Source organism: Lactuca sativa, chromosome 8 (genome assembly GCF_002870075.4).
Source record: "Lactuca sativa cultivar Salinas chromosome 8, Lsat_Salinas_v11, whole genome shotgun sequence".
In the NCBI taxonomy this organism is placed as follows: domain Eukaryota; kingdom Viridiplantae; phylum Streptophyta; class Magnoliopsida; order Asterales; family Asteraceae; genus Lactuca; species Lactuca sativa.
In genome coordinates, this window is record NC_056630.2 from 81698896 (window position 1) to 81726530 (window position 27635).

The following is a 27635-nucleotide window of genomic DNA, read 5'->3' on the forward strand; positions in this document are numbered from 1 at the left end:
TAAAAGAAATATACCATTTTTCAAGACTTTTAAATTCAAGGGTGGCTTTGTCTGTCTGGATTTCAAAAATGACATCATCCATTTTTATCTATTTGATCAAACAAATGATTAAGTACATATAATAAATCATAATTACCGATAATAGATCTCTAAATTTCTTATCAACTTGTCATTTTCTATGCATATAATTAAATACACAAAAATGGATTTCCCCATAACAATAACAAACGACCCTATCTCCTTTCTTTACTCTGCATTGTTACAATAAGTCTATATTGAAGCACAAAAAATGCAAAAACATGAGCAAAACATCAGTTTGGAAAACGACCTTAGACGATCAATTGGAAATCCGGTTCTCCAACACAACTCTTTCTAATAATCTAACATATGAAAAAAATGCATACATAAAAAAATGAAGAACACAGCCAACACGAACAACATACACACACCAAAAACACACACAAAACATATTAAACTTTCAACAACCAAGATGTTGTTGAATTAACCCAAACATCAAAAAATATAAAAAATTAGCTTAATTACCAAAACAACCATCTATTTTAGCAGAGTGATCTGTAAAATTGCATGTAACTATGAAATGATGACATCATTTTAGAAATGGTGATGTGGTAACCAGAATGGCGTTTTGAAAAACAAAATTCTTTAAAAGAATCCACACATGTTATTGTAAAACCGCACAAAAATACAAAAAATAAATAAATAAATAAATTATTTTGAAGTTTTTTTTGTGTTAGAGACCTTCAAAAAGACCATTTCCAAAACAAAGGAAAGTTTGAAAATTCATAATACAAGAAAATGTTTTTTTTTTGTATTTATGTAGATAAAACCTAGAATTTCAAAGATGGTATATTATATTTTTTAGAAATCTTTTTATTTCAAAACTCTTTTTGCTTGTCAAATCACCATTTCTCATGTGGCGTCATCATTTCGTAGATGGTATGTAATTTTATAGTTGATATATGTGAAATTAATGACTATTTTGATGATTTAGAGTTTTTATTACTTTTTAGAAGGCAGTGGATGAGATTATATATATATATATATATATATATATATATATATATATATATATATATATATATATATATAGTTGGTAACAAGTGTCTAAAAATTATAATAAGTCAACATGATAAAAGATGCTAGTCTTGGTAGAAACTCTTAAGCTTGAAAGCAAATACCTGGCCAATTATTTCTTTCAAGATAGCAAAAGGTGCAAGAAGTAAACCCTACAAGCTTTCCATGAGAGTAAGAAAGTGAAAGAGAGCTTCTAATTTTCTTCATTGCAAGGCCATGTGAAAAAAAAATGAAAGCCTTCTCTTTTGATGCATAAAGCAAAGTCTTTATCCATTAGTTCCTTGCACTTTTAGACACTCATGTCCCTATTGCTTCATGAATGTTTTCTTAGGCTCGAGGCTTTTGAATAAATAAAATAATGTTTTCTTAGGCTCGAGGCATATGTCATATATATCATAGTCATTACAATAGATGATGTTACATAATGTTTTAATACTCAATACTAATATATTGATCAAAGCCAATCACTAGAATATTGAATGCCAGTTCCTCGAGCATGACCTTCAAACTTCGCTTTAGGAAGGGGCTTCGTGAAAGGGTCCACCAAATTTTGATCAGTGTGAATATTGATTTCACCTTCTTTAACTTTATATCAACTAAAGTTGAATCTCCGACTAATGTTCCTAGACTTCTTATGTGATTTTGGCTCTTTTGCCAATGCAATAGCATTCTCATTGTCACAGAAGATGTCGTGGGGATCCTAAATGGAAGGAACCACGCCTAGATCTCCAATGAATTTCTTCATCCAAGCAGCCTCTTGTGCAGCGATGTATTCTTACTTTGTAGTGGATTGTGCAACAACACCTTTCTTGAAGCTTTTCCATAGCATTGCTGTGACATCCCCAAAATCTCGGCCGGAAAAGACCGATTTCATTTATGCTTTTTAAAACATTTTCAGAGTAAATCCATTTGATTTTTAAAAGATATGCGGAATTTGTTCCCAAAAACAAAACATGATAAAATAGATATTTATCAAAACATTTCATATGATTTCATTTCATAATCAAAAGCGGGATGTCATCTTCTGATACAGATCACAAAGCATAAACGATAACATTACAAGTCGTTCAACAAATATATACATATACAGACTTGTAAACAAAAACAACTTGATGATTCGCCCATCTTAAGCTCTTGCGCCACTTCCTGTAATACAAATCAACTGAGTGGGTCAGGCTTGGGAGCCTGGTGAGCATATAGGGTTTTCAAACCCACAATAATTATATTTAATTTCATCAATCAACAATAAACCCGATTACCCATTCCCGTTATCCTCACCTTACGTTCCTAAAAATAACGTCTATTATAAGGAACTTATATTCAGGATTTTCATCGGGACGGACATTACTGCAGAGGGGCTTCCTCAATAATAAGTGTCCTAAAGGCAACCATGTGGGGGATAGAGTACACCGGTGAACACGTCGTTCACAACACCTACAGGTAATGAGCCTGCTAGTGTTCCACAGGACAGTCTAGAATAGTCCGTGGTCGTCATCCATACTCTGCTGAATGACTAGAATAACACCAATAACACCGAGGCCTCTCATCTGTTTATTACACACCAATTACCTACCCATGTTCTACCCAACATATTAGTAGATAAAAATATACGTTTTTATACATAGTTTAAAAACCTGTATAACATGTTTTAATCAACACATATTCCACATAACAGATGAGGCATACACACATAACACGTATTTCATAGAGAATACATCAGATCTGTAAGATAGAAGAGAGTGAATATACACTCACACGTATAATAACCAAATATATACACATAACACGTATTTTATAGAAAATACTTCATAATATTGTGTTGGAATGAAAATAACTACACACTCACTTGATCAGAAGATGATCCGACAGCACTACGGCTTATAGAAGTAGTATACTTTGATAGATCTGGAAGATCTTCACCAAAAACCGGCTCCTCGCGGGCAGAGCTTCGGCTCGGGAATAACGCACTTCGGGATCCTCGGGGCTTCGGATCTTGCTTCGGGGCTCGGGAATAATACCGGGGCTTCGGGATATGATTGGCACGCAAATCGAGGCAAAACTTAGAGAGAGAGAAGAGTTTGAACAAGAGAAAATGGCTGATTTCGAGTTCTATTTATAGGCTGAGGGTCTGGGATTACGCGGGGCGTAATCTCAAATTACGCAGGGCGTACTCAGTACGCAGGGCGTACTCAGTACGCGGGGCGTACTCGGTTACGCGGGGCGTACTTTGACGTCACTGCATGCGTCGATCTGTGGCACTCGAGTATTGGTCAGACAAGTTGCATCCGACTGAGTACGCGGGGCGTACTCAATTACGCGGGGCGTAATTGACTCGTCGAACTTCTAAATTGCGTAACTTTCGCATACGAGCTCCGTTTTCGACGTTCTTTATATCCACGCGAAGGTCAGACCATACTCTACAACTTTCATTTAGACTCCGTCGGCTAATTTTGACTTTTATTTTTATTATTTATTTTTAGAAGGCCGGGACAGAAAAACTCCGTTATAAATTCATAACTTCTTCGTCTGACGTCCGTTCTCGCCTAACTTTTCATCGTTTCGCTACTAACAACGAGATCTTCGATTCTCATTTAGATTGTTTCGGCTAAAAACCGCTCGATCTCAAATCGAGTATTTGGGCTGCATACTGCTAAGTCAAAATTTAGAAAAATCATAACTTCCTCATACGAAGTCAGATTTGGGCGTTCCTTTTATGCACGCTCTCGGTTTAACGAAATCTACGACTTTCGTTTAGATCGCTAAGGCTAAATATCGCTCTATCTTAAATTCATATTTTACGTCACTCGACGTCGTGCCGGTTCTGTCGCGAAACTTCGACAGGTCATAACTTCTTCGTTATAGCTCGGATTTTGGCATTCCTTATATCTCCGGAATCCTTGTTTCAACCACTACAACTTTATGCAAAGATATCGGGCATATCTCACACTTTAATTTTGACGCTTATTTCATTCTTAATTCATTAAATTATAAAAATCAAGAAAATAAACACATAAATCACATAATTCACAAATAATACATTCTTATTATTTCAAGTTGAGTTACAAAGGTTAACCTAGACTATTACATTGCTAAAAATGGCAATCCCAGAAACACGGGCGTTACAATTCTCTTCACCTTAGAATGATTCCGTCCCCGGAATCACACACCAGCAAACAAATGCGGATAGCGACTCATCATGTCACTCTCCGTCTCCCAGGTGAGATTCGGCCCATTCGTGTGTTTCCATCGGACAAGCACTAACTCAACCATCTTACGTCGCAACTTCTTAGTCTTTCGGTCAACGATTGCCTCCGGTTCCTCGATCAACCTTTTGTTCTCATCGATCCTCAACTCCGAAAGTGGAATTATGTCGGGAACTTCTCCCATGAACTTCCTCAAGTAACACACATGAAAAGTGTTATGAATTCCATTCAGTTCTTCTGGTAGTTCGAGCTTGTAAGCTTGGTTCCCAATCCTCTGAAGAACTTTAAACGGTCCAATGAACCTTGGACTTAACTTTCCCCTTTTACCAAATCTTATAAGTCCCTTCCACGGCGAGACTTTAAGTAAAACCGAATCTCCAACTTCAAAAGTCATCGGTCTTCGCTTTTTGTCAGCATAGCTCTTTTGACGGTCTTGAGCTGCTAACATTCTTTCCCTAATTATTTTCAACTTTTCAGCCGTTTGATGGACTATCTCTGGTCCCATAAACTGCTTTTCCCCAGCCTCAAGCCAACAAGACGGCGTACGACACTTCTGTCCATACAATGCTTGATAAGGTGCCATCTTTATGCTCGAGTGAAAACTATTATTGTAGGAAAATTCTACCAAAGGCAAATGTTCATCCCAATTACCTAGGAATTCCAAGGTACACGCTCTCAGCATATCCTCAAGTGTTTGTATCGTTCTTTCACTCTGACCATCAGTCTGCGGATGGTAAGCTGTACTTAAACACAACTTGGTACCCAATTCCTCTTGTAGACTTTTCCAAAATCGTGAGGTGAAACGACTATCACGATCCGACACAATTGTTAACGGAACACCGTGAAGCCTCACAATTTCCTTCACGTAAGAATTCGCAAGCTTTTCCATAGTCCATTTCTCCTTTGCTGCTATGAAATGCGCACTCTTAGTGAATCGATCGACGACCACCCAAATCATATCGTGACCACTTTTTGTTCTGGGTAGTTTAGTGACAAAATCCATAGCAATGTCTTCCCACTTACCCATAGGCACAGGTAATGGTTCTAAACTCCCGTATGGTTTCTGATGTTGTGCCTTGACTCTTGCACAGGTCACACACTCGGCCACATACTTCGCAATGTCGAGCTTCATCGTCGGCCACCAATAATAGGGTTTCAGGTCCCTATACATTTTTGTGCTACCGGGATGAATCGAGTACATGGTTTTGTGAGCTTCTTCCATCAGAAGATCTCTGACTCCTCCTGTCTTAGGTATCCAAATCCGATCTTGGAACACCTTCAGTCCGTGACTGTTTACACCGAACACCAACGTTTTGCCCAAACGTTCCTCCATTCGGTCATTTTTCTCAAAAGCTTCGCTTTGAGCTTTCTTTATACTTTCCAAAATAGTCGAGACAACTTCAATTCTCAACGCTCTTGGCCTTTTCTTTTCAAGATTGACCTTCCGACTGAGAGCATCAGCAACAATATTGGCCTTACCGGGGTGGTAAAGTATTTCACAGTCGTAGTCCTTAAGTAATTCCAGCCAGCGTCGTTGCCTCATATTCAATTCTTTCTGACTAAAGAGATATTGGAGACTCTTATGATCAGTGAAAAGTTTGCACTTTGTGCCATAGAGGTAATGCCTCCATATTTTCAGTGCGAAAACTACCGCTGCCAACTCCAAATCATGAGTCGGGTAGTTCTTTTCGTGCTCTTTCAGCTGTCGAGACGCATATGCTATCACCTTTTCTCTTTGGGTCAAAACACAACCCAATCCAACCCCAGACGCATCGCTATAAACCGCGAAGTCTTCAACTCCATCGGGTAGAGAAAGTATCGGTGCCTCGCATAGTTTCTTCTTTAGCTTCTCGAATGCTTCTTTATGCTTATCACTCCAAGCATAAGTAGCTCCTTTGTGGGTCAAAGCTGTTAATGGACTAGCGATCGAAGAAAAGCCTTGGATAAACCTTCGGTAATATCCAGCTAATCCCAAAAAGCTTCGGATCTCCGTGGGACTTTTCGGTTGTTCCCACTTCATCACAGCTTCGATCTTTGCTGGATCAACCATTATCCCTTCTTGGTTGACCACATGACCCAAAAATTGGACTTCGCGAATCCAAAAATCACATTTGGAGAACTTCGCATACAACTTCTCCTTCTTCAAGACTTCCAAAACTTCTCGCAAGTGTCTGCCATGCTCCTCTTGGCTTTTCGAATAAATCAGAATGTCATCAATGAACACTATCACAGATTTATCAAGGAACGGATTACAAACCCTATTCATTAAATCCATGAATGCTGCCGGAGCATTGGTTAGTCCAAACGACATAACCAAGAACTCGTAGTGTCCATATCGGGTTCTAAATGCAGTTTTCTCTATATCCTGCTCCCTTACTTTCAGCTGATGATATCCTGACCTCAAGTCGATCTTTGAGAAATAACTTGAACCTTGTAGTTGATCGAATAGGTCATCAATCCTCGGCAACGGATATCGATTCTTTATTGTTGCCTTATTCAGCTCTCGGTAATCAATGCACATCCTCATGCTTCCATCTTTCTTCTTTACGAATAACACCGGAGCTCCCCAGGGTGATGAACTAGGTCTAATGAAACCTTTGTCCAATAACTCCTGAAGTTGCATCATCAGCTCCTTCATCTCCGTCGGTGCTAATCGATAAGGTGCTTTTGCAATTGGCGTTGTTCCGGGCAACAAGTCGATACGAAATTCCACTTGTCGATCGGGCGGTAATCCAGGAAGATCTTCGGGAAATACTTCCGGATAATCACACACAACAGGAATATTTTGCATCACCTTCTTTTCCTTCTTAGCGTCGATCACGAATGCTAAGTATGATGTACACCCCTTGGTCAAACATTTTCTGGCTTTCATTAGAGAAATGATTCCAGAGTTTACTCTGCGTTTATCTCCGTACACCATAAACGATTCCTTCCCAGGTGGATTTACTCTCACTATTTTCTTCTTGCATAAAATTTCGGCATCATTGGCGCTAAGCCAATCCATTCCCAAAACGATGTCGAAACCGTTAAGTTCGATAGGCAATAATTCCTCGTGGAACTTATTCCCATTCAAGTCAATTAAAATGTTCTTCATACGATGGCTAACAGGTACAAACTTGCCACTAGCAACTTCGACTAATAAAGCATTATCTAGTCTATCAACAGGCAAAGCTAGTTTTCTACCAAATTCATGCGATATAAAGGAGTAGTTGGCTCCAGAATCAAATAAAATTTGGGCAGGCAATTTGTTAACGAGAAAGGTACCTGAAGCGACATCAGCTTCATCTTTAGCAGCTTCCAGTGTCATCTGGAATGCTCTCGCCTTTGGCTTTGGCGGAATGTTGGGTCTTGCTGCTTCCTTCTTTTTCGGACAATCCCTTGAGATGTGCCCCTCCTCACCACAACCATAACAAACATTCTTGGTGAAGGTGCAGTCATTGGCATAATGCCCTGGCTTTCCACATTTGAAGCATGTGGTTTCCCCGCCACACTTCCCATAATGCTTCTTCTTGCACTTGTCACACCATTTCGCTTCTACCTTTCCTCCACTTCCCCTCGAACTAGACTTCGAGAATTTACTTTTCTTGCTGGACCCTGAAAATCCATCGATTTTCCTTTTCTCGCCAACCTCTGACCTTTCCAGACCCTTTTCCTTGATCTGGGTCTCAACATTTCTAGCAGCCCAGATGGCGGCTTTCAATGTGGTTGCTTGCTTAACCATTGGACCATAGTCCGCTGGTAGTCCAAGGGCAAACTTGTTGACCTTAGAGAGTTCTGTAGGCACCAAATATGGGATAAACTTCATCTTTTCTGTGAAACTTGCAGCGTATTCAGTAACGCTTAATTTCCCTTTCTTCAAATTCTGAAACTCATTACTGATTTCCAGAAGGTCCTGCTCGGAGCAGTATTGCATTTTTAGTTGTTCCACAAAGTCTTCCCAAGACATTTTGCTTGCTTCTCCCTTGGGCATAGAGTCAGCTAACAGCTTCCACCAACTCAACACGCCAGATTTTAGCAGAGGGATCGCAAGAGCGGTCTTCTGCCTGTTGCTGCATTCGCAACTTTCAAACATAGTCTCCATTTCGGAGACCCAGTCCATAACTTGCACCGGCGTCGGGCTTCCGGATAGACATGGTGGTTTGGATGCCATGAAATCCTTATACTTGCACCCACGACCATCATTTCCTCCATACTGGTTATTGCGTCTAACCACTGGTTGTTCGTCTTGACCAATGATTCCACTAAAGTTTTCTCCTTCAGACTGCCCTCCATTCTCCTCGGGCTCTTCCGCTTGAATTGACGGTTCTTCACGATTCTGCCTAAGCAGGCGTCTTGTTTCTTCCATCTGACGATCCAACATCATTTGAATCATCATTTGTACACCAGCCATTGTTATCGGCTCAGGTGCATCAGCTACGACAGGTACTTGTTGAATTACAGGCGGTTGATTCCTGTTTTCATCAGCATTTCCAACTCCGCTTCTTGTTCTCACCATTTTTTGATCTACACACCGAATAATTTCACCTTATTACTCCAAACGATTACATGCTAGTTCTAATATCGTATACATACGCTTAGAATCCTCAACACATAAACCTTCAGATCCGGTTGGCAACAAACCGTAGATCCGAACAAACAATATCATATATGGCAACATATAACATTTAGCACATAAAAGCATTTTAGGCAACTCTCCTAAAATAAACTAGTGCTCGTGTCTAAATTTATCAGACACACACCTCCCAATCTCCATTTAGCATCTTAAGTTTAAGTCTAGAAATCCTACAAATTCCTAGTTCGCTTAAACTAATGCTCTGATACCAACTGTGACATCCCCAAAATCTCGGCCGGAAAAGACCGATTTCATTTATGCTTTTTAAAACATTTTCAGAGTAAATCCATTTGATTTTTAAAAGATATGCGGAATTTGTTCCCAAAAACAAAACATGATAAAATAGATATTTATCAAAACATTTCATATGATTTCATTTCATAATCAAAAGCGGGATGTCATCTTCTGATACAGATCACAAAGCATAAACGATAACATTACAAGTCGTTCAACAAATATATACATATACAGACTTGTAAACAAAAACAACTTGATGATTCGCCCATCTTAAGCTCTTGCGCCACTTCCTGTAATACAAATCAACTGAGTGGGTCAGGCTTGGGAGCCTGGTGAGCATATAGGGTTTTCAAACCCACAATAATTATATTTAATTTCATCAATCAACAATAAACCCGATTACCCATTCCCGTTATCCTCACCTTACGTTCCTAAAAATAACGTCTATTATAAGGAACTTATATTCAGGATTTTCATCGGGACGGACATTACTGCAGAGGGGCTTCCTCAATAATAAGTGTCCTAAAGGCAACCATGTGGGGGATAGAGTACACCGGTGAACACGTCGTTCACAACACCTACAGGTAATGAGCCTGCTAGTGTTCCACAGGACAGTCTAGAATAGTCCGTGGTCGTCATCCATACTCTGCTGAATGACTAGAATAACACCAATAACACCGAGGCCTCTCATCTGTTTATTACACACCAATTACCTACCCATGTTCTACCCAACATATTAGTAGATAAAAATATATGTTTTTATACATAGTTTAAAAACCTGTATAACATGTTTTAATCAACACATATTCCACATAACAGATGAGGCATACACACATAACACGTATTTCATAGAGAATACATCAGATCTGTAAGATAGAAGAGAGTGAATATACACTCACACGTATAATAACCAAATATATACACATAACACGTATTTTATAGAAAATACTTCATAATATTGTGTTGGAATGAAAATAACTACACACTCACTTGATCAGAAGATGATCCGACAGCACTACGGCTTATAGAAGTAGTATACTTTGATAGATCTGGAAGATCTTCACCAAAAACCGGCTCCTCGCGGGCAGAGCTTCGGCTCGGGAATAACGCACTTCGGGATCCTCGGGGCTTCGGATCTTGCTTCGGGGCTCGGGAATAATACCGGGGCTTCGGGATATGATTGGCACGCAAATCGAGGCAAAACTTAGAGAGAGAGAAGAGTTTGAACAAGAGAAAATGGCTGATTTCGAGTTCTATTTATAGGCTGAGGGTCTGGGATTACGCGGGGCGTAATCTCAAATTACGCAGGGCGTACTCAGTACGCGGGGCGTACTCGGTTACGCGGGGCGTACTTTGACGTCACTGCATGCGTCGATCTGTGGCACTCGAGTATTGGTCAGACAAGTTGCATCCGACTGAGTACGCGGGGCGTACTCAATTACGCGGGGCGTAATTGACTCGTCGAACTTCTAAATTGCGTAACTTTCGCATACGAGCTCCGTTTTCGACGTTCTTTATATCCACGCGAAGGTCAGACCATACTCTACAACTTTCATTTAGACTCCGTCGGCTAATTTTGACTTTTATTTTTATTATTTATTTTTAGAAGGCCGGGACAGAAAAACTCCGTTATAAATTCATAACTTCTTCGTCTGACGTCCGTTCTCGCCTAACTTTTCATCGTTTCGCTACTAACAACGAGATCTTCGATTCTCATTTAGATTGTTTCGGCTAAAAACCGCTCGATCTCAAATCGAGTATTTGGGCTGCATACTGCTAAGTCAAAATTTAGAAAAATCATAACTTCCTCATACGAAGTCAGATTTGGGCGTTCCTTTTATGCACGCTCTCGGTTTAACGAAATCTACGACTTTCGTTTAGATCGCTAAGGCTAAATATCGCTCTATCTTAAATTCATATTTTACGTCACTCGACGTCGTGCCGGTTCTGTCGCGAAACTTCGACAGGTCATAACTTCTTCGTTATAGCTCGGATTTTGGCATTCCTTATATCTCCGGAATCCTTGTTTCAACCACTACAACTTTATGCAAAGATATCGGGCATATCTCACACTTTAATTTTGACGCTTATTTCATTCTTAATTCATTAAATTATAAAAATCAAGAAAATAAACACATAAATCACATAATTCACAAATAATACATTCTTATTATTTCAAGTTGAGTTACAAAGGTTAACCTAGACTATTACATTGCTAAAAATGGCAATCCCAGAAACACGGGCGTTACAATTGCACCCACATTTACGATGAACAAATATCCTGATTGCGACTTGCAATCATCTCGACCTGTTATGAAGGAACGATCAATGTAGCACTTTACACTTAAGCTTTCTTCAACGCCTCCATAAACGATAAACATATCTTTAGTTTTGTGCAAGTACTTAAGGATGTTCTTCACATTTATCCAATGACTCTTCCCTGGATTTTGTTGGTATTTACTTACCATGCTCATAGCATAAGCAAGATCATGTATAGTACAATTCATGGCATACATGATGGATCCAACTGCCAGAGTATATGAAACATCCTTCATTTTGTCTAGCTCGGCCTTTGTACCAGGACATTGAGATGAACTCAATATAATGTCATATGTCATAGGTACAAATCCTCTCTTAGAGTTTTCCATATTAAACCGTTTCAAGACTTTATCAATATATATACTTTGGCTTAAACCTATTAATCGTTTTGATCTATTATGATATAAATTTTGATTACGAGAATATATTGAGCCTCACCAAGGTCCTTCATTGATAAGCACTTTCATAGCAAGCCTTTACACCTTGTAAATAAGTATGGCATCCACCTACATGACCAAGAAGGACACCGAGCTCCTCCTAGTTTTCATGTAAACACAAGATTCATCTTCGTTTCTAACAAAACCATACTTTGTCATTTCATCATCAAAATGATGATTCCAATTTTGAGATGCCTGCCTTAACCCGTAAATGCATCTCCTGAGTTTACACACTTTATTAGGATGCTTTTGGTCGACAAAATGTTCGAGCTGAACCATATAGACATCTTCTTCTAAGTGTCCATTTAGAAAAGCAGTTTTGACATCTATTTTTCATATCTCATGGTTATAATATGCAACTATGACAAGTAGCATCCTAATAGATTTAATCATAACAACTGGTGAAGAGGTTTCATCATAATCAACCCCTTGAGTTTGAATGAATCCTTTAGCAACAAGTTTTAATTCGAATGTGTGTAAATTGCCATCTATATTAGTCTTCTTCTTGAAGACCCACTTACTCCCTACAGTCTTATATCGGGGATGAAGTTTAACCACTACAATTACCCAGTCCGACAGTGGTGGGATAATGTGATTTTTTTAAATAAATTAGGATGATGGTGGTGTTATCCAAAAAAAATAACTAATCCAATAAAAATGAAATTAAAAAATTAACTAAAGAGACTAATAAAGTGATATTTATTAATATATAAATGTTATATTTTAAAATAATATTTATTAATATATAATAAACCAATAAAAAAGGATTAATCCAATAAAATAGAAATTAAAAAAACTAATTATTTAAAAGAAATTAGTAATCCACTGAATTAATATTTTATTAATACACAAATATTACATATTAACGATAATATTTATTAATATATAATAATCCAATAATAAATAATCAATCCAATAAAAAAGAAATTAAAAAAAATATTTAAAAAAATTAATAATCCAATAAATAATATTTATTAATATATAATAATAGAATAAAAAAAATTAATCGAATAAAAAAATTAAAAAGATAATGTATTTTAGTTGAATAAAATAAAAAGAAGTTATATAAAAATGATTATTAAAATTAACGTTTTTTTTTTAAAAAAAAAAAAAGGAGATTTCATATATGCTATTCTTAAACATCATAATATCAAATTTACCCAACTTAACTTCTAAATATCATATTCACCCTTCATAAAATTTCTAAATATCATATTTACCCTTCATAAAATTTCAAAATATCATATATGTCCTTTTAAAACATCAAAATATCATATATACCTTTCTTAAATATCAAAATATTATATATATATATATATATATATATATATATATATATATATATATATATACAAATTTTAAATATTAAAATATCAATGGTAATATCTAAAATATCTTCCATCTACAACATGATAATAATCAACAACAAAAACTAAACAATCAAAATATACATTTCATAGAGAGGGTTGAAGATGAATATTTTTATCTGTTAAGAGGGCATCATTCCAACAATTTAGAAGTTACATTTCATTATCATAGACGTAAGAATAATATGGTTAAAATTTTTAATTATTATAATAATTTTAAGGTATAAAAAATAATTATAAAATATTAAAAACATTATAAAAAAAGATTTGAGCAAATATGATATTTTGAAGTTTAAGATGAGTATATACGAAATTATCATATATATATATATATATATATATATATATATATATATATATATATATATATATATATATATATATATATATATAACTTTTTAAAATTAGACCACTAATTCATTCAGAGGACATTTTTTCAATTTTGTCAATAAATTAATAATAAATAAATATTTAAACAATATGGCTTCCTAAGGGAAAAAGAAAGAGCCTAAACCCTCGGCCCTCGGCGGCACACCGGGAGTTGTATACCTTCCGCCTCCCAATTGCTTGGTTGCCAGTTGCCTCGCCAGTCGCCACAAATGGACGCGACAGATATGGACGTAGAAGTAAATGAACAACATAACCGCATCATTCCCGATTCCAGCAGCTCATCGAAGCGATTTGCATTAAAAAACTCCATTCAAACCAACTTCGGTGATGATTACGTTTTCCAAATCGTCCCAAAGTATGTTAACCCTATCCATAACCTCTAACATGTCGGCTTTACTTGTAGAATTAGAATATAATTGATTGATTCGTGTGTTTGTGTGAATTCGATTTTAGGGAAGACTGGACAACGATGGCCGTGTCTCTGTCGTCAAATACCGTGAAGCTGTATTCACCGGTTACCGGTCAGTTCGTCGGAGAATGCTGCAGAGGACAGCATTCTGATAGTATTAACCACATCTTATTTTCGGGTAATATATTGCACTCTTGCTCGTCCGATGGCACTCTCAGGGCTTGGGATACTCGCTCTTATCAACAGGTTTCTCCCTTCCTGTGTTTCTAACCATTTGATTCCTGATTTTGATATTTCGAATTCCAACTTTGTGAAGTGGTATAAATTGCACATGAAGCTATGATGTTCACTATGTGTATAAATTGCACATGAAATGCAGGTGTCGTGTCTAAATGCTGGTCCTTCTCAAGAAATATTTAGTTTTTCATTTGGCGGATCAGGTGATCATCTTCTTGCTGCAGGTTGTAAATCTCAGGTAATGCAGTTGCATCTTTACATCTTATTTTTTTTCACTTTTGTGCACGTTTCCAGTTCTATATGTGACATTGCATGTGCTTAAGATGTACCTTGGTTGATTAAAAACATATTCAATCAGCACAGCCGGTTTCTTCACATTGATGTCCATTCATCCCAAAGAATTATGAGCTGATATAACAAATTAATCTGCCATTATGGTTTTTGATCTGCATTTTGTATCCTTAGTTCATAGTCACAAAAACAAGAATCCTCAAACTGAACCATATTGATCTAAATAATAAAATAGATTCTATGTATTGTGCTAATAAAGCTGGTATTAACATTAATGTTCCTGATATAATATTGCAAGTAGATACTTTTCTGGGATTGGAGAAACAAGAAGCAGGTTGCCTGCTTGGAGGAGTCTCATATGGATGATGTGACACAGGTTTGTTCTTATGCTATGGCTCTTATCATGTTTAATGAATAAGAACAGTATGGATCATGTTTATGTTATTTTTTCAATTTTGATCATATAAAGAAAAGAACTTATCATGAATTACAATTGGTGACAGGTTCATTTTGTACCGAATGAGAAAAATAAGCTTATATCTGCCTCTATTGATGGACTAATTTGTACCTATGACACCAGTGGAGAAATCAATGATGATGATCATCTGCAATCAGTAAGTGTGGAAATCACCAGATCTTTTATTTGTTTTTTTGATATGATTTTACTGACATGATCGATGTAATGGAGGTGATTAATGTGGGGACATCTATCGGAAAAGTGGGGCTTTTTGGAGGGACATATGAGAAGCTATGGTGTTTGACTCATATTGAAACTTTAAGGTACTTATAAATTCATTTGAATATGGATGCATGCTAAAAGAACTTTTAATTAAATAAATAAATACTTGATGTTTCTAATACTTTGTTCTTGGTTTATGTCTCTTGATTCAGTATTTGGGATTTGAAAGAGTCTAGAGTTGAAGCCAACTTTGAGGATGCTCGTACCTTGGCCTCTAATAGCTGGTCTCAAGAACATGTGGGTTATTTGCTTTTTAAATTATTTATTTGTGTATTACAACCAGACCTTCTACTTTCATTAAACTTGTTTGTACATTTCCATTTTCAGGTTGACTATTTTGTTGACTGTCACTACTCGGCGGTGGATGAGCGGTTATGGGTTATAGGCGGCACTAATGGCGGCAGTTTGGGATACTTCCCTGTAGGGTATGCAGAAGGTATGAGATCAATTTTGTCACCAGAAGCGGTTCTCCATGGTGGCCATGGTGGTGTTGTTAGGAGTGTGCTGCCTTCACCCACCATGAGAAGTGTGATGAACAATGAAAACCAGAACCAAACACACGGGATATTTGGGTGGACAGGTGGCGAAGACGGACGATTGTGTTGCTGGTTGTCTGACAATTCGTCTGACATAAATCAATCATGGATATCGACTTCTTTGGTTGAAAAACACCCCAAAAATCGCAAGAAAAAGAGGCATCAACCTTATTAGAGTGACTGCAAGTGGTGTGTGTATTTTGATGTTGTGCAATACTTCCTGTTTTGCTTTTTCTTTATTTACTTTTTTATAATTTCTTTTCACTACCATGTCAAGTTCTATGATTTGTCAGTGTCTAGTTTTCTACTCTCTGGTTGTGTAACAAAAAAACAATTCATTTTTAGTGAAAACGTGTATCAATGCTTTTTCCATCACGTCTTAGTCTTGTTAATGAGACGGTAGAATTATTAACAGTTTAGAAAACAGGTCAAAATGAGTAATAGTTATGGATTGTTCCAAAATAATTGATTTGTTTAATATATTGCAAAGCTACATTACTATGTTAGTAATTTAATATTAAACAAAACTTCATAAATGGTCCGTGGTTTCCCAAAATTTTATAGATGTAGTCCCTAACTTTAACTCAGAGAAGGGAGAAGAGGAAGACAATCAATGGCGATGACAAAGTTAGAGCCTCTGAAGGTGTATTTGGCAAAGTCAGGGTCGGTCCAAACGTATATGGGGCCCGGGGCGAAAAAAAAAAATGATACCTCAAAGACAAATATAAATAAAGATTAAAAAAAATATTATTTATTCTTTGGTATAGACATGTTCAATTAACAATAAAAAGCAAGTCAAATCGTTTATCTTTTGAGCTAATTTGAGTTTGAACCAAATTTACGTCTTAAAAATCATTTAGGTGATAGTTTTTTTTATATATATAAACCATAAATTTTAGGCCCCTGGAGATGTGGGTCCTAGGCGGTCGTCCGGATTGCCCACCGTCTGGACTGACCCTGGGCAAAGTACAAGGATATAGAAGGGGAAAAGAAGACGTTATGGATCATATGGATCATCTGGAGGTGGTGGTGATGCGGGCCCTATTATTTACTATCTTTTTTTTTTTTTTAAATAGGTTTAGTTTATATATATATATATATATATATATATATATATATATATATATATATATATATATATATATATATATATATAGAGAGAGAGAGAGAGAGAGAGATGAAAATGATGAATAAGTAGTTTTAGATGGGCGATAGACCATCCACAATAGAGATTATATCTTAAATTTTGAGAATCCATAGAAATATTATTAGTAAATATGTCTGGGAGGATGTAGTTACCAATTATGATGTTTTTTTTTGTTTTGTACAATCTGGAAGATCTGTTTCATATTTGGATTTAAGATGAATTTATTGACTTTTACTTGCTTGGCTCTATAATAGCAACCAAATTCGTCCAGATGAATTGGAAATTGATGCTTGTAACTATTATGAAAAGCATAGCCAACCATGCTCATTCTAGATTATTTTAACAATCTAGTGTTTGTTTTTAGTAAAATATAATTGTTTTATTTGTAACAAAGGGTGGATAAATACAGATTGAAGAGTAAATAACATTACACAAGAAGGTGCATACTTGAAACACTAACAGGCATGACATGATTTGATTATTAGTCTTCTGGGAAAGATATCAACAAGGTTTCGTGGTGTAGTTGGTTATCACGTCAGTCTAACACACTGAAGGTCTCCGGTTCGAACCCGGGCGAAGCCAAAGTTTCATTTTTTTAAACTGGACAATGTCTGCCTACTTTTTTTCAGCAAATTTCTCTACGTCCACATCCGATCATGTTGATCTAAAGAAATATAATAAATTGATGGAAGATCGATCGTCCGAAGTGTATTTTTGTTATTTTATGCAATCTTTTAAATCACTTAATTTTAGAAAATTAATTACTTTTGTTAATTTAGCTTATCTAATCATATGTGATATATTAATCATTTAACCCATCATTCAAACTGTGAAATAGAGGTACAAAAAGATGCATTCAACTACACCAGTATGAGGCCTTTCAACTCGCAGAATAATTTTTAATAAAACTAATTACTTTCGTTGAGTTTTGATTTGGTAGAATCTCTAAAGCCTTACTGACATTTTTCAGCTTTCAGTCCACACATAACTTAACTTAACAAGTATTAATGTACATACTCCCGAAACAAAACACAAATTGACATTGACCTACCAAGTTAAAGTTAATGGTATTTGATAATCTGAAAACATGATGAGATGGGAAGAGTTGAACTAACGAGTCTTACTCTATACAGTTGCCTACCTAATAATGGTTGTTTAAAAAAAAAAAAAAAAAAAAAACTCTTGGTCAAAGTCAAGCAAAGTAAAGACGATTCTGTTGCTATACACTCGGTTTGGTTGACTTCACATGAAATAGCTGAGGAGTTTCTTCTTCCTGGATCCACCTTCTCCATACAGTTCGTTCCATTGTAGCAGCTCATTCATATTTGCCGACTCCGAGGATACACTTGCACATACCTGCACATAAGAAAGAACATTCTATTTATGACATGTTTTTTCTCATTAAAAATGAAAGAGCAACTCAAAATTCAATCATCTGTGGCTGTGAATGTGCTACCAACAAATCAAAATTTAATGATGCACATATATTTTTTTGTTTGTTACGTACCTGTTGATGGGCACTTTTAAAATCATCCAAAATTATAGGCCGAACATCTGCACTGCCATGCAAAGGAGGTAACACTCTGTTTTCTGCCAATGCCGCAGCCTTCTCCTGTGCATACAAACAATCTCATAAATCAACATAAACATTTAATAATAATAGTCTGTCAAGCTGGCATATATATATATATATATATATATATATATATATATATATATATATATATATATATATATATATATATATTAATTGGATGCTAACATCTTTAAAAACTAAAAAGTGAGACAAACCTTCTTTTCCTTTTCCAAAATTTCTCTTATTGGATAATGTGCAGCTGCCACACAAAGATTCTGAAATTCCAACACAACTCTATCAGTAACCAAACACTACACACAAAGTAAAGTAAACAAAAATACCCCAAATCCACACACAGAGACAGAGAGAAGGAGAAAAAAGACGATAATAACCTTCAAATCACTCCCCGAGTAGCCATCCGTCATATTTGCCACGGCTTGAAGATCAACATCTGGTCCCAATTCCTCTTTCGCCAAAATCACTCTTAGAATCTTCTCTCTGTTTGTGGCATCCGGTAAATTCACCATCAACCTGCAACATATTATTATATTATATATTATATTATTAGCGAAAAAGAAGAAAAAAAAAGGAAAAAGAAAAAGATTTAGCAACCTCCTAGGTAGTCTCCTAATTACAGCCTCATCAAGATCAAAAGGCCTGTTGGTGGCACCAAGTACAAGTACACGCTCTCTGTCTTTTGTACGCAGTCCATCCCAATTCACCATAAACTCATTTTTCATTTTCCGCATCGCTTCATGTTCACCTGGATTTTCACGTCTACCCAACATGCTGTCCACCTATTACATTACATTTTTTTTTTAAATCACAAAAAAGAAAATTTGATAAATAATTAATTGATACAAGCTTTGTAATTGTACCAACCTCATCCACAAACACAATACTGGGAGCTATTTTACTCGCAAGACTGAAAACCGCTTTCACATACTTCTCCCCTTCACCAAACCACTACAAACAACCATCAACATCAACATGTTAATTATATTGCCAACCAAAAAATTATCAAAAATGACAAGAATACCTTTGAAGAAATGCTTGACATTGATATGTTGATAAAATTTGCACCTGCCTCAGTTGCAATAGCTTTTGCTAGCATTGTTTTACCAGTGCCAGGTGGCCCAAAAAGCAAAATTCCTTTGCAAGGCTGGAATACAACAAAAACCTTACTTACCCCTGTTACAACAAAAAGAATAAATATATATAATTTTACCTTTGTTAATTGTCCTTTACAAAATAATTCAGGCCTTTGGAGAGGTAGCATCACCAATTCTTTTAAAGTATCCTTCACTGTTTCTAAAGCTCCAATATCATCAAAACTAACACCAATATCATTTGGAGGAATAACTTCAGATAGGAGTCTCTTCTCAAATTCATTTTCAGTAGCCACATCCTGCAATCAATCTCATCTCATCTCATTGTTTTATAATTTAATTTTTCTACTTGTATATGAACATGTGTCTCATTTACTTGTTATCATAATGGAAAGAAGCAGCTTGTACTATTTTTTGTTTTACCTTTAGTGTCTTCTTTGAACTTTTACTCTCGTTAAGAGTACCTTGCAATATGTCCAGCCCATACTTGATGCTACAATACATAGCATAAAACACAAAGTAAGCATGAATATACAATAAAATAAAGAAAGAACAATAATGGATTGCTCTTGTTTTTTTGTTCCTTTTTAAGGATACCTTTCACTAGAAATCACAACGTCAGTGTTTTTAGCAAAAGATTTAGAACTTGTCATAAAGTGATGACTAAGCGCCCATCCAACAACCTTTTCAGCATCTATTATAACAAAAAGAGCAATTACTTAGAAACTAAACAAATAAAACAAAATGAAAATAATTGAAGAAAAAATGGAACTAACTTTCATTTGTCAAGGCTTGATCTTTTATGCAGGTTGCTTCAAGATCTGAGCAACCAAGACCTACTCGATTCAAAACCTGAAATCATGACATTGAGTAAAAATAATGCTACAAATTTTAAATGGTGATTAAAAAAAAATCATAATAGTATACTCACTGTTTGAATGCTGATAATGTTTGACTTTGATTTCAAGGTCTCTGTATCTCGATCTAACTGTTGCTTCCAGTCTGAAAGTAATGTTTCATCCTGCCATGGACATGGTTATAAAATTAAAAACATTAATTAATATCCTCAAACACATACAAAATCCTAAAATGGGATTTAGTTTACCTGAGGTGTCTGTATGGTGACTTTGTTTGGAAAAAGACGAGTGACTTGCTTCAAGGCTTTAGGGCTTTCTTTGCTTTTATCATTTAGTCTACCAAAACTATCCTGAAATTAATCACACCAAATCTTTAATTGATGTTTATTTGAAGTACATTTGTTTCAAAAATAAAATTAGCAATTATTACCGGGAAAGCCAGGTCAAGTAATGTAGTCTGATTGTTCCCAAATTTTGTAAACACTAATCCACCAGAATGAGTCTGCAAAACAATTAAATTAGTTAAATAAAAGTGTAAATGATTGGCATATAAAATTTGATATTATAATTTAAATTCTTACTTTCTCTTTCAGGTTGTCCATTTGAACATGTGAAGCAATGACAACCACATTCCCAGGCAATTTCTCAAGCTTACTTTTAAAAGCAGCATAGGCATCAGGGTTTCCAAGCATTGACTTTTCTATATCTTTTACAAATATTACCAATGGATTGATTCTACTTTCTTTTATAGCAACCTGCATGGATAAACAGTAAATACAACATTTTCTGTAATTGTTTCAATGAACACAGTATACTTTAAAAAAAAAAAAAAAAAAAAAAAAAAAAAAAAAAAAAAAAAAAACAGGTTCAAAACTACCTCAAGAAGTTCACTAATTGCAAGCTTCTCAATGTCATCTGAGCTCGAAGAATCAAGGCGAAGAAATTCAGCTGCATATGATACCAATAAAGAAGTTTTTTTTTATTTATTAATCCACACTGTAACTAACAATGAAAGGTATGAAAATAGTACGGATTGGTTAAATTTTTTATTATTACCAGCACAGAAAAAACCATGATCTTCTTCACAAATGCCTCCAAGATCATTGCCTTCTGGAATTTTTTTATCAAATCTAACACCAATCTTGGAATGCCCATTTTCAACAAATGCAAGCAGCACTTTTCCCTTATAACCATATGCAGGACCCCTATGAAATAAATAAATAAATAAATAAGTATATATATATATATATACACACACACACATTTAACAAGCAATACTTTTTAAGAAACCAATGCATTTCTTCTTGAGTTTAAACAAAAACAAAGAACTCAATGGATGTACAAGTGAAGATACCTCACGGGAGCTTGTAGAGGAGAAAATCCAGATGACAAGGGACCCACATACTTAACTCTATCACCTGCCAAATGTAAAATGAAATTTTCCATTACATAGATGAAGTTATGGGTTGTTTCTTTTTTCTCCTATTAAGGGGTTGTTTAGGATTGCTTATTTAAAAAGTTTATGTTTTTGAAGTGTTTACTAGCTTATGCGGTACCAAAATGCAATAAACAGTTAAGTTGGTTTTTAGTGGTAGGCAAGTTCTGCTTATACATGTAAAATGACCAAAAGGGATTAGGGGTAAAAGGGTAAAATTGGTATCTATCGCCGGTCATGAAAAAAGAAACAAGGGTACAATACATGTGGTTTTTAGGGTTAAAACGGTGGTGAAAGCCTGAAGGGGTTAACTGGCTTCACATATAATAAACACTTTCAAATAAGTTAGAAGGAAAACAACTTATCAAAAACTGTTTATTTAAGTCAATAAGCACTTTTCATTTTATTCTATCTAAACACTCGAAGGTACTTAATAGCATGACTAATGAAGGGGTTAACTGCAATAAGCTAATAAGCACCTTAAATAAGCAATCCCAAACACCCCCAAGTTCTGTATAGGTAAAGTGGTTGAATGAGTAATGATGTTTGTTTGAATAAAGTGTTGCATACATCAAGTTTGTTTCTTTTCTAGACTGAATAAACCGTCTAAATGAGACTAAACAATAACTCTACCCTTACATTCTAAATAAAAAAATTCAGAACACTCATCAATTTTATCAAATAAGTAAAGGGTTAGTGTCTGAATACATTAAGCCATGTTTTTTAGCTTATGTCATTAAGTCATTCTGTCCGGATTAAGTCAAGAAAGAACAACCATATATATATATATATATATATATATATATATATATATATATATATATATATATATATATATATATATATATATATATATATATCTGTCCAGATTAATTGCTTTACCCAATTAAGTCAAAAAAACCAGATAAGATACAATTATATACTGACATCAGCAGCATAGACCATTTAGAACGCAAGGATTATATATATACCTTCTTTAAAAGTGTAACTTTTTGATGTTGCGGTGGATGCCTCTTGCTTTGGCAGAGCAAGAGAACCTGTAGTGGATCCTCCTGCTATATCGCCTTCAACACTTGATGTTGGTTTTTTAGAATGTATAACACCTGCACGTGCAACTCTTCTTGTGAAAAAACTTGCCCTTTCTGCCCTTGTGCTCTCTTTCAGCGGTGTCTCAGTTTCCTTACCTGCTGATAATCCCTGATATAATAAAACAATACAAGTCCAGTAAGGATGGTTAAGTAATATCAAAAGAGTAAACTGCAAATTTTATGAAGAGCTTACGCCAGGTAATGTAAGAGAATCCACGAAGAGCAATCGAGCACCAAAATGTTTGGCAAGAGCCTTTGTTAATGTTTCTTGGTATATTTCTGAACCTGTGTAAAGCCATACAAATTATAATTTCAAGTAAAAGAAAACAAGAAATATATATTTTTTGCACAAAGAGTTGAAGGAGTACCAGCTGGGCCAGATAAAAGGATTCTGGGGCATACGGTAGGCAAATTTGAGGTGTACTTCACAAACTGATTACACTTCAAATGTATATATGTTGAAGCAATCAACACACTTTTTGTGGTTTCACTGCAGAATTTTAATCAAATAGCAACATTACTAGCTATGTCTATACATAATAATCAGGACACCATGCACATAAAACAAAGAAACTTTTCATTTTTGCATAAAAAACTACCATCAAGTATGAAACTTCCAGTTTGTCAGCAAGAGAGTTTAGACATAAAGATTAGTATGATCAGATTGAACAAAGGATGAATGAAATGTATGCAAACTAAAACATTTAAGGAAGACACTAGGTTACAAAAATGCCCACCAAAGTTGAAAACGAAAAATAAAATAAAGAAGTGAATGTTTTCTGATATCTAATTTATTTGTGTATAATAAAATTATAACCAAAAAATCTAGCTCTAAAGAAAGATCAAGCAAGATTTAAAAAAAAAATGTTGACCACGTAGCACAAAATATAGCGCAAAATAAGACAAATAGCAACAAAACTTTACACTTTTTATCAAAATAGGCAACATGCTTTATTTTGTACCCACAATAGCAACCAACTTTTATTTTTCTACCCATTTTGACAATATATAACTTAGAAACCTAATAAGATTCAGATTTGGTTTTGTTTTAATTGTTAGCCAAAAAAATAGAGGTATAGGGCAGAGATATTATGATTAAAATCATTAAAAGAATTGCAAATTGGTTGATATTATGATTGAAAATTAAAGTACATTGCCTATTTTGGTAAAAAAAATGCAAAGTTTGTTGCTATGTGGTGAATTGACACAATTAACCCTGTTATATATATCCAAAACTGATTTAGTGTTTGCACCTTAGGTAATATGGAAAATTGTCAAACGAAACTTCAATCGTATTAGGATCAATAATACGTTTTTTTAATCTGTCCTTAAAGGCTCGACGACGTGATGATAACGAGATTGGAACATCAATATCCTTAAAAAGTTGTCTGATTTCCCTTTGCGCGTCAACAAGATTTGAAATTTCAATCTCACGACCCGATGATCCTGCAAGCATCCTCAGTAATGGCCTTAATTCATGACCTGCCTCAGGGACCTTTCCCACTTCTGCATCAACCGGATCATCTACAACAGCTTTCTCACTAAATTCACTACCTCTCCCATCAGTAGATGGTACAGGTGGCATTCCAGGTTGCAAACCCTTGCCAAGTGGCGGGACAAGTGATAACTCTTTCTGGATGCTTGACAAAGATGCTAATACTGATGCTCCTGCAACAGCAGATGGGTCTCTAGATCTTTCCTCAAGCTGCATTCCCTTGAGTGAACTGTTATGTGCTTCTAGAATACTCAGTGAAGGTGTCACACTTGCAGGCTCAGCATCATTCAATTGCTTCTGAAATATCTGATACTATGTTAAGGAAGTTGTTTCCTTCCATGTAATGATGCACAGTGAGAATATAATTGGAATAAAAAAAAGAACATAAGAAACCATGAAGTATGAACATGGTGTTTAGGATACATAAGCATGCCTTCCTGATGAGCTGAAGATCACCTCGTCTCCTGCTTTAAGTGGAACGGTTGACTTTTTAGGATAAATTTTGCCATTGACTTTGACAGCACCTTTGTCACCCGTGATTTCAAGTAAAGTAATGGATGAACCTCCTCGCTGTGTAGAATAAACAGAATAATAATGTTACATAAGCTAATTGCAAAAACGAGAAAGAAAAGTAAGATTACCTCTGACTCTATGTGTCGAAGGCTACACAATGATTTACTGATGGATGGATCACCAATGCATAAGTCACATTGGCGGCCTTGACCAACAGTGAATAGAGAACGATCCATAACAATATGAGGAATCTGGAAACATCATAAAAGCATTTTTTATAAGATCACAAACATTCCAACATCAGTTTGTCACAGAAAACATTAGTAAGTAGGGCTTTGCATGACAATGAGAAAAATATAGATACCCGAAAAGAAAATCCATCTCTTGCAATACCATAAAAACTTCAATTCAAATATCATGACTAGAGGATAATCATAAATAGGAAGGGAAAGATCAGGATTCATGTGTCGAGTTTCCACTATTTATTAACTTGTGCTGCAGTTGAAAACTGAAGCCTTGAAAGTTATATGCTTAAATGTTATATTAACATCACAAAATCAAGGAACGAGCTCTTACTATCTTCTTGAAGGTTGAATTACAATTAGGATTTATAAATTGTGGTTCTTAGGGTAAAAAGGATACCTTTTTGTCTTATGATCTTTTGTTAGTTATACCCGCCTTATGCCCTTTGTTATTTATTTTGAATGTATGGTTGAGCATGTTTGATACAATTTGTATGTCCACTTGGGTACCTAAGTACATCTTTAGTGAATTGCCTATAAGATTCAGTTAATTTTAGAAAGAAAAAATTGGGTGTACTTTGTAAATTAGGGTGTTACAAAAGGTCATTGATGGGCAAATCATTTGGTATTAAAAATGAACTTCACTTGAAAAGAGCAAAAGAGTACCATGACCCAAAATTACAAGCTATGTGAATATTTCAATGTGGCTCTTTTAACAGAAGATGCAACATCTAATGAAATCCTAATGTCTCGTTAATCTACCAAGCAAAATCTTATCAACTCTCTTCATTGTCACGTGACATGAAAGAAGTCGACTTTTGGACAAGAAGCTATCCTTGCATGTTTCTTCACAAACTGAATAAGTAGAGGAACTAAACATTGTGATATGTACCATGGAAAAAAAAAATCAAAAATCATAATACTAGCACAAAGACATAATGGTGAAAATCTTATTTCACAAGTTCAAGGAAAAATCTAAACGCAGTAGAAACTAGAACTTGATAAATCATTTGATGGTGTGATGGTCAGGGTATGAGTTTTCTAAAGTTATAGAAGATCAAGAATGATTGAGACTTCTAATAAGACAATGTCCCACGTTATCTTTATTGATGTTACAAGTTGGTATTACTACTTTAACTAATGATTTTACATATGTACCAATTTGCTCTGTATAACCCCTAATATGTCTAATCGTTTACTCTTGTCTTGATAAATACTAAGAGTGGAGTTAGAAACTTAGAATTGCAAGATAACTTTAGAAATATAACCTTAGAGGATTGGGAAAGAAGCTTCCCCCATGCAACCCCAACATTAGGTTTTGACTGTCTTTTTTTGGAGCGATTTAACACCGTTGAACCACCATTGGTCTCAGTCATCTCTGAGTCGATCACAGAATCCCCTACAAACCATATAGAATACAAGGTAGGAACAGTAACAAAGATTTTATAAGGCATGCAATGAGGAAAAAGATGAAAACTTCAAAGCACCTAAAGACATAGGTGACACCAACGGTTCGCCATCCACTTGCATAACTGGAGACTTTTCATCTAGAATATTAGTAAGCACAACGTCACCACATGCATCGATCTGTTTCTTAGTCGGATCAGCCGACCGGACCTCCTGTCCTTGAGACTCACACACGCCTGATTCCTTCGCCACTGCATTAATTGGCTCTTCAAGTAAGCTTGCAGTAGACGACGATGCCCCTTCAGCAGCCTGCCACCACCAATCGTAAGAAAATTGAACCAATTCCAAACACAATTCGACAATAACAAGGGTTTTGTTAACCCTAGGTCCTCAAGATTTGGATTATAATGGCCATTAACAATACCTTAGATCTTTTGCCTGTAGAGTGCGGAGAAGAACATGGTGATGAGAGTGTGCGTTTCGAAGAAGATGAGGTGCGCCTTGTTTCTACCATGTCTAGATTCCTCCCTCGTTTCAGAGTTGGTTTTGCAGATGATTACAAAGAATTGATGAAATATATTAGCCTGTAAGGAGATGTAATGATTGAAACGGGAAAATGATTTGTTTAAGGGGGTTTGTGAGTGTTTATAATGAAACGGAGTTGGGGTTGAGAGTTGCGACGCGGAAGGAAGTAGGAAAGGGCAGGTTGAGGTGAGAGCAGTGATGTGGCTCGGTACAGACTACGCAGAAATATATAATATTTTATAGGTATGTCACCGCTACCGGCAACCAAATGTCATTAATGTTTGCTAACCCTCAACTAATTTTGTTTTCGGGATAACACAAAAACTACCGTTAGCTAGGCTAGGCGGAGTAGAACTTGTCAACTTTCGG

At 35.6% G+C, this 27635-nt stretch overlaps 2 protein-coding genes and 1 non-coding gene across 3 annotated transcripts; 2 read left to right on the forward strand and 1 right to left on the reverse strand.

Annotated features, from left to right (window-relative positions):
• The first annotated feature begins 13749 nt into the window (after positions 1 to 13749).
• Positions 13750 to 16247, forward strand: LOC111896108 (WD repeat-containing protein GTS1). The gene is made up of 8 exons (XM_023892131.3): positions 13750 to 14015; positions 14114 to 14315; positions 14449 to 14544; positions 14899 to 14973; positions 15101 to 15211; positions 15286 to 15377; positions 15489 to 15573; positions 15664 to 16247. Exons 1-8 carry the CDS (start codon positions 13870 to 13872, stop codon positions 16045 to 16047), a joined length of 1191 nt encoding a protein of 396 aa, XP_023747899.1. The 5' UTR covers positions 13750 to 13869; the 3' UTR covers positions 16048 to 16247.
• Positions 16248 to 17527: 1280 nt separating this feature from the next.
• On the forward strand, positions 17528 to 17601 carry TRNAV-AAC (transfer RNA valine (anticodon AAC)). Its single transcript has one exon. It is a non-coding gene; the product is annotated as a tRNA-Val (tRNA).
• A 440-nt stretch (positions 17602 to 18041) lies between these two features.
• On the reverse strand, positions 18042 to 27486 carry LOC111896135 (uncharacterized). Its single transcript, XM_023892156.3, has 27 exons — positions 27166 to 27486; positions 26822 to 27050; positions 26603 to 26733; positions 25221 to 25343; positions 25003 to 25149; positions 24338 to 24885; positions 23453 to 23574; positions 23278 to 23369; positions 22968 to 23193; positions 21916 to 21979; positions 21618 to 21766; positions 21439 to 21509; positions 21143 to 21316; positions 20992 to 21063; positions 20810 to 20911; positions 20636 to 20725; positions 20481 to 20556; positions 20302 to 20398; positions 20128 to 20197; positions 19824 to 20003; positions 19635 to 19757; positions 19478 to 19561; positions 19208 to 19392; positions 18988 to 19126; positions 18811 to 18870; positions 18527 to 18631; positions 18042 to 18375 (listed from the first exon to the last, which is right to left on the reverse strand). Exons 1-27 carry the CDS (start codon positions 27253 to 27255, stop codon positions 18262 to 18264), a joined length of 3663 nt encoding a protein of 1220 aa, XP_023747924.1. The 5' UTR covers positions 27256 to 27486; the 3' UTR covers positions 18042 to 18261.
• Between the last annotated feature and the right edge of the window lie 149 nt (positions 27487 to 27635).